This window comes from Diorhabda sublineata, chromosome X (assembly GCF_026230105.1).
Source record: "Diorhabda sublineata isolate icDioSubl1.1 chromosome X, icDioSubl1.1, whole genome shotgun sequence".
Classification (NCBI taxonomy): Eukaryota; Metazoa; Arthropoda; class Insecta; order Coleoptera; family Chrysomelidae; genus Diorhabda; species Diorhabda sublineata.
Genome location: NC_079485.1, coordinates 15,367,780 through 15,375,414, shown reverse-complemented (window position 1 = coordinate 15,375,414; position 7,635 = coordinate 15,367,780). Strand labels below are relative to the sequence as shown.

At 29.7% G+C, this 7,635-nt stretch overlaps 3 protein-coding genes across 6 annotated transcripts; 2 read left to right on the top strand and 1 right to left on the bottom strand.

The window, feature by feature from the left end:
• LOC130451527 (acylphosphatase-1-like) lies at positions 1-851 on the bottom strand. Its single transcript, XM_056790602.1, has 4 exons — positions 642-851; positions 566-582; positions 402-511; positions 1-236 (listed from the first exon to the last, which is right to left on the bottom strand). The coding sequence occupies exons 1-4, from the start codon at positions 694-696 to the stop codon at positions 122-124; spliced, it is 297 nt and encodes a 98-aa protein (XP_056646580.1). The 5' UTR covers positions 697-851; the 3' UTR covers positions 1-121.
• A 1,113-nt stretch (positions 852-1,964) lies between these two features.
• LOC130451526 (uncharacterized) lies at positions 1,965-2,875 on the top strand. Its single transcript, XM_056790601.1, has one exon. It carries the CDS (start codon positions 2,026-2,028, stop codon positions 2,818-2,820), a length of 795 nt encoding a protein of 264 aa, XP_056646579.1. The 5' UTR covers positions 1,965-2,025; the 3' UTR covers positions 2,821-2,875.
• Positions 2,876-3,312: 437 nt separating this feature from the next.
• On the top strand, positions 3,313-7,163 carry LOC130451524 (acylphosphatase-1-like). Of its 4 annotated transcripts, none has more exons than XM_056790597.1 (5): positions 3,313-3,361; positions 5,935-6,187; positions 6,249-6,265; positions 6,324-6,433; positions 6,899-7,163. In XM_056790597.1, exons 2-5 carry the CDS (start codon positions 6,103-6,105, stop codon positions 7,011-7,013), a joined length of 327 nt encoding a protein of 108 aa, XP_056646575.1. In that variant the 5' UTR covers positions 3,313-3,361; positions 5,935-6,102; the 3' UTR covers positions 7,014-7,163. The 4 variants fall into 4 exon arrangements, with proteins under 4 accessions (XP_056646575.1, XP_056646578.1, XP_056646576.1 ...); XM_056790600.1 differs by having other exon boundaries at positions 3,337-3,361; positions 6,111-6,187; XM_056790598.1 differs by having other exon boundaries at positions 3,360-3,443.
• Positions 7,164-7,635: the final 472 nt, after the last annotated feature.

The window sequence follows — 7,635 nt, the reverse complement described above, 5'->3', positions numbered from 1 at the left end:
ATACATAATAAATAAAGAATTTGTACAAATGGTACATTAATCTAGAAAATACTGAATTTTGTAATCGAAAAATAAATTAACTGAAAATTTCTCACTAATAGTTGTCACCAAAAGTTTCAATTTATCTCACAATTTTGAATGAATCATATGTAAGATGTTCTATTTCCTTTTCGTTGGAAAAAACCGCTTTTTCGATTTTTGATCTTGGGCTTCCAGTTTTCTCCAACCAGTTTTTCCTAAAAGTGAGTTTTATAATAGATTCAATATCTGCAAAAATAGAGCTTGCACTTGAATCATTGATTAAATGATCACGAAAGAAAAAAAATAATGAGCAGAAACATAAGGATAAATATTAATAAAGAACAAGTTTTACTTTTTCAAATAAACAAAGTTGTACTAACATTGATTCTATATTGGAACTGTTTCCTTGGATCATTCCCTTCACAGTATTTTGGTCTGTGTTCATACACCAGCCCTTCACGTCTATACGATTGGCAGCTCTTTCAGTATACTACGAAACAAGTTAATTTAGTTATCAAATCAATAATTATAAAGTTTATATTACCTTCCGGAAATATACTCCTGAAAAATAAATTTTATTAGTTTTTAAATATTCTACCTAAATTAATTACACTCCTTACCTTGAACTTTGCCGAATATTTCAAACTCTAGAGAAATTAATTTTTCGGAAGACATATTTCCCGTGGTTTTCGAATTTCAAATATGAAAATGATATTTGAAGGATAATAAACAACTTCTATTATTCAACATTTTCCATGTATACCTTTGATAATCTATTTGAATTAGTATTATATTCTTCTTTTTTTAATGCGTTATAATACGAAAAGAGCAAGCACAATACTCAGCTCTAGGGTGCATTCCACTAAGCGTTCACAGAGCCTGAAATTATGAAGGGTAGAGGTAAGGGGGCTTAGCTTAAAAACTGTTCGCTTGTAGACGGTAAATTATAATTCAAAATTTGACCAGAATGGCGCTCTTGTCGGGCAAGATATGTATATGAACTTAGTTATTTTAGATAGAGTGAAGTATGCAGTGTTAGAAAATTTTGTATTTCAAATGACTAGAAACGTTAATTAAATATTGGTATACAAAATCTAAACTATTCACGTAGTACAAAATAATTTTGTAAATATAACCTAGAAAAACTACCGTGAGATAACGCTGAATGTTAATTAATTATTGTGAATTTGTAAGATATGTGTCAATTATCACTTCTTTCTTTCTCTGTCCTTATTCTTAAATCTCTAGCGCTTTATTTAAAATTTACACTCATGCGATAGTAGCGCCTCCCTAACGTGAAGAATTCGATGGACACTTTCTGTAGCACAGAGATGGCTCTCCTTACCTCTACCCTCCATACCTGAAATAGTCTTTTGGGTGATCTACATAGAGACTACGATCGTGGTCGTGGCTAAAACGTCACAAGTAACATTAACGACGACCCTCGTCAAGAGGTGGGTCGAAGTGAGCGTTAAAAGAATTAGCGGCATTTTCACAACTGAAACAACGCAAATTGTAACCATGGAATCTATCTCATTATTTGATGCAGTATAGGATATTATAAGTACTTTTGAAGCATTTTTGTGGCGCACCATCAAATATTTTACTATGGCCGCAGAAGATATTTTGATTTTATTTTAAAGTGAATCAGTTAAACCCTCCACTAAAAAATTCAATAACTTATAAATCATAATATAACCTCTTAAAGCTTTTGCTTTATTTGTTCTGTTTTTCCCTTCCTTAATATTTAACTCAACACTCGTAATCCATTCCACTTGGATTTACGATTATAACGCTCTGGACTAATTGTAAGTGGAACAAGAAAGATCGTGGTCGTGAGTGCTTATTGGAATGCACCCCTAGTAGGAGTATAGGCACTTAGCAAATGTTACTGACGGTTCCCTTTTACAAAAATTTAAAAAAGAAGAAGAAAAATTGACTTATATACTGGTTTATTTTGTATGTGAAATTGCTAATGTACATGAGTTAAGCAAATAATTTAAAATGCCGTTAAAAACTTTGTGCGGTCTATTTGACGAACCCGTCAAAACGACGAAAAAAAATTTCATAAAAGAAAATATCAAGTCTATCAAACAATTACAAGAAATATTGCATGTAGCTCAGAGATCAAAAGAAAATACTAAGACTTCTCTAGATCGAAATGTCAACAAAAAACCAAGAGAAAAACTATCTTCAGTGGAACTTAGAAAGGCAAGTTTTAAAACAGATGCAGCAAACCAAAAAGATCATGAACTTGTCCAAATTAGTAAGAAACCAGTAGAAAAAACTCTACAAGCAATAAACAAAGTCCAGAATCAGTCTAAATTGAAGAATTACAAAACTACGATGAATACAATCCCAAATTTGAATAAACCACAATGTTCCACTAAGTCAGTGCAAACTGACACCAGTCTTGGAGGTAGCTGTGGTGATGTAGAACTGCAAACTGAAGAAAGTGTCATTAAACAACAAGATAGTCAAGAAGAGGTTAAGGATGAAGAGAATCTTGGAGGAGGATTCCATGTCATTAAAAACGATTTCAAAGATGAACCAACAGGAATTCCTTTTGAACCGAACTGCCCACCTGGACATGTACTATTATCTGAAGAAGAAAGAGTTGAAACTCTAAAAACATTACGACAAAACTATGAAAAATTAATTTTCAGTTTAAATAGTTTGTCTATAACCTGTGATACCTTAAGAATTAGGAAAAGGAGAATTCAATTGGAAGATGAATTGAGGGATACAGAGGAAGCAATTAAAGTTTTTGATAGACCAAAAGTGTACATTAAAGAATAAATTCTTGTAACATATTGTGTATTTATAATGTTTTAATAAATTTTGATCCTTTGTTATTAGTTAGATGTGTTTTATTGTTTGCAAATTATATAAAATCCGAGTGCAGTGATTATATTTGTGAAAAATAAATTGGATTAATATGGATGTGAGTATTTCACAAATTATAGCACTCATTTTCAAGAACCCCATATAAAAGAAGCTGACGACACTATAAAATTTCGCTTATTATAAATTTAAAAAGAAATTTTCCACCTTTGGTGATTTATTTCACAATTTTATAGACCAAACTAATAATATTTGAACTATTTTGCTGTTTTAAAACTTTGAAAAAACTTGATACTACCACAGTTTACAAAAACTTTCAGCCAATTCATGTTTTGAATATGAAAGAATATAAATAAATAAGAATAATTAATTATAGAAGGAAAACAAAAAAAGTTGAAAGAATTATTGATTTACTAGAGAAAAACTAGTTTTTGAATAGGAAGAACAAAAATTTCAAGCCAGTAATGAGAGTGTTAGTGTCCAAGTGGTTTCAATAGTAAGCGTATTTTCTTTTTTAAATTTCTCTTTTTTTTAGAAATTGAGGAGTAGATAGAATAGTGTCTTGAAATCAGATACAGGTAATGATTTGTTACCAGAAATATGCAGGGTTAAATCATTTCCTAGATAAATAACCCCCGATTTGATAATGTCTTTACAAAATAAGAAATTACAAACTCAAAGCACCAAATTATCATAGAGTAATATTTTGATCTAATATATACTGATAGAGGGTTTGTTTCATACATTTATTAACAGCAGCTTTAAACTTTCTAGTTCTAAGTCTATATTTCTAAAGTATTTAATAGACTAGATAATTGCTTAGGAAATCTGTTGTTCATATTAAAAGTGAAGATACACTTGAAAATGGTAAATTTCAGAAACCCAAAGACAGTAGACCATAACATAATCAAACAAATTTGAAAGAAATGAATGCTTTTGTCATTAATATCAGATATTGAAGTTATTGAGTGTATGTAGATTTAATTCCAGAGTGACTAAGGAACAGCATTGTTTATTAGAAACCTGCAGTTAAAGCTATAGTAGCGGCTGACGTACAAGACTTTGAATGTCTAGAAAATATTTCTGCCTTATGGAAATACAATCAAAGCTAATTTGTTTTAAAAAGATCAGTATATATGAGGGTAGTCTAGTTTAATAAAAAATATTTGACTATAAACTATGACAAAATATTTTTTTGCCTGCCTCGAAATAAATATTAAGCAATAACAATAGATAGCTCGATAGCTCAAACAAACATTAATAGGCTTATTAAATACCTATGGAATATTCTAAACCTTAAAGCAAGGTTTACACTATGTAGCGGAGCTACGTGTAGCACAGCTATATAGCTCTGTTCAAAAAGTGACACTGGAGATCTGCTATATAGTTCGGCTATATAGCAAATTTAAGCCTATTTTCTTTGTTGAAAATATCACAGTAGCTACGGTGAAAGCAGCTAATGTGATATTTTTATTTTTATGTTTTTAAATAAGATGTTATGTTTTCTAAATAAGAGACCTAAAATCTTATTATTTAAAAATATAAATATATAAAAGTTATAAGAAATTAAAGCTCTATATATAGTGTAAACCCTGCTTTTAACTGATTGAAATTTGATAATGGTTTTGGGGACGAATTGCACATAATAGAACAAAAAAATGTATTAAAACATTTTAAAAAATTAATTTTGTATAAACCTACCCAAGAAAGTGGATACCAAGGGGGTTTAATTATTTCTCTGTTAATTTAAATATTTTCTTGCCATTAGAAATGAGGAGAAATATTTAAAAATGCGGTATTTCAACTATTTTTTGCAAAAACAGAAACACATGTTTTATTTTCATAATTTTGTACTGTACATTTTTGTTACTTTTATTATTTATGTTTATAATATTCGTTCAGTTTGAAAACTTTTATATTAATTTGCTAAATTAATAAGTTATATTTCATATAAATTCACATTTTCATATTATTTTTTTTTAATTTGCATTATAACTTATTTATTTATGGCATATAAAAATGGATACATGCAAATACACTCTATGAATTTTGATATTAAGTTTACTATTAGACTAGTAGTATAATATTTTGATATTAAGTTTACTATTAGACTAGTAGCATAATAAATTCTTATTCAGAGTTTATAATTTAAATTTCCTTTGATTATTTTTTTTCTCAATTTAATTTGATATTTCACCCTCGCCGGTTGATAATTGAACAACTATCAATCCCCATAGCTCTAGCAATGTCTGTATCTACCATTCTTTTCATTTGGAGTAGCGGGGTAGCTCTTGATAAATGCCATTAATTTAGTCCCTTTCCATTAAACTGTGGGTAGAATCATACTCCATTCAAGTGTGTTTCCTCAACTATTTTTATTCGATTTAAACTAGAAACGTTCCAGTTTTAGTATCCGCAACTATTTAAAAACAAAACCATCGGTTTGACATGTTAATTTAAATATACCTCTAAATGTTATCAAGGCATGTTTTAAATACTGAGGAAGACAAGTCAGCTTCTGTTTCCATCCATACTTAGTTTTCACTTCAATTATTTTTTAGATTATATACAATGAAATTATGTACTTGTAATTTAGTTTCATAGCATGGAGGACACAATCTCACCCCTTGTACATCCGTAACAAAACACTAAATTTGACCTAGGGCAGCTTTTTCTTCCTTAATTCGCTTGTTCTTCTCTTCCTTCGTTCTTAGCATTACTATGATTTTCGTATATCTTTCCTTCTATCTGTTTCATTTCATAAGCGCAAAATAAATCATAATGATCTTTCCGGAGTTTACACAATGCTATTTTCATTTTATCAAAGTGTGATATACGCAAGATCACATTGAACACTACTATTTGTGGGATGTGATTTATTAGAACTTACATATGAATTGAGTCTCATACAATATATTGTAATATTTAAATATTATATATTTTGAACTTGATTCAAGATACCTTATATTGGATAAGTAGAAAAAACAATCATGGAGAGAGTAACATAAATAGCGCGATTTTTAAAAAATTGTGGGTTACCTCCTATTAGAAATAAGATATTTCTTCTAGTTAGTCATGTGATATGTGCTGCAAAATAAAAGAGAAGAATTAGATATAACTTCTTACCAGATGGATGTATGTCTGTTCAAAAGAGACCATACTAATTCAAATGGATATCATCACATATAGCTATGGAATGATAAAAGTTGTTTATTATACTTCATATTTTTTTTTCAAATGCAAAGTGCGATGGAGCCCACGAGAAAAATGTCTAGAAAAAGATTAATGTCCGTAGATTTTGAAGTTTTTGGTAAAGTTCAAGGTAAGAATGTAATTAATAATTGAAAATTAATATTTAAAAACTAATAAAGTTTGTTTTTCAGGACCCTATTTCAAAAAGGTAATATAAACTTTCCCATTACTAATTCAATGCATTTATTTACTCATTTATTTTATAGTATACGGCGCAAGTTGCTTATTCTTTACATTTAAAAGGCTGGTGTATGAACAGCGATCGTAATACCCTTAAAGGGGTGGTTGAAGGACGTGTTTCCGATGTAGAATCAATGTTAGTATAACTTATATTAATTGAATAACTAACACTTTTCACTAATATTTCTATTGAATTTTTTTATAGCAGTATAGGATGTTTATAATGTGATACAGGGTAAACTATAATTCAAAAGCCACTTATTGATAAGTAATATTTTGGATATTATTTACTCGACAAGATTGTTTTCGCTTATCCCATAATCAGTGTACTTAATACACTATTTACACTACTATTACACCAACACTTACATTATCTGACAGACGTTTCTATAATCAAGTTATCATCTTCAGGTACTGAGTTTAATTTCAGCCTCTGAAGATGATAATTTGGTTATCGAAACGCGCGTTAGGTAGTGTAGTAGTGAGTGTTGGAGTAGTGGGTCCAGAAATTTCAACTGTCTTAATCAGAGATTTAAGTGGGAGTTCAACTCTACTCTAATGTTATGTTGAATATTTTGTGTATATTTTTTTTCACCTTTAGGAAAAACTGGTTGAAAAAAAATGACAGACCACAATCAAAAATTGATGCAGCAATATTTTCCGAAGAAAAGGAAGTAGATTTTATATCATACGATGGATTTAGAATTCTAATATAATTAAAGCTTCTCGTGGCAAGTGAGAAATTTCCAGTTAATTTATTTTTCAATTACAAAATTCAATATTTTGTAGATTAATGTACTGTGTACAAAAACTGTTCATTTGTTATGTATTTGTTACAAAGAAATTAATAAATTTGGTTTGAACAATTCTCTTATATAATGAAAATTTGTTGCAATCCTTCTCCATGTTTCTGTAAACTTTACAATTTCATACATACAGCAACATTCTGGTCCACTATTATCTTATAGTTGGAGGTCCCATCTGTTATAGCTCCTTCTAACGAGGTGCAACTAGCACAGCTCCATTTCAACATTTCTATTTTATGAATAACATTGCTCACTTTGGCTGAATCTCCGATTCTCTAGGTTGCTTCAAGTTCCTAAACAGTTTGACTTGTTAATAATCAAAGTTAACCAGCCACTGCAGAAATTTAAAAGGGCTGAGACAGTCGAAGATACTCATGGAAACATAACAAAGATATATTAAAGGTATCAATCCAAGTTAGGACAATTTAAGAAAATAACCGGAGCCTTTTGGGGACATTGCCATTTCAATGGACACCTGAAGACGCTAAATTTAGCAGAGAATCCAAAATATAGATTCTGTTATCTATAGAAC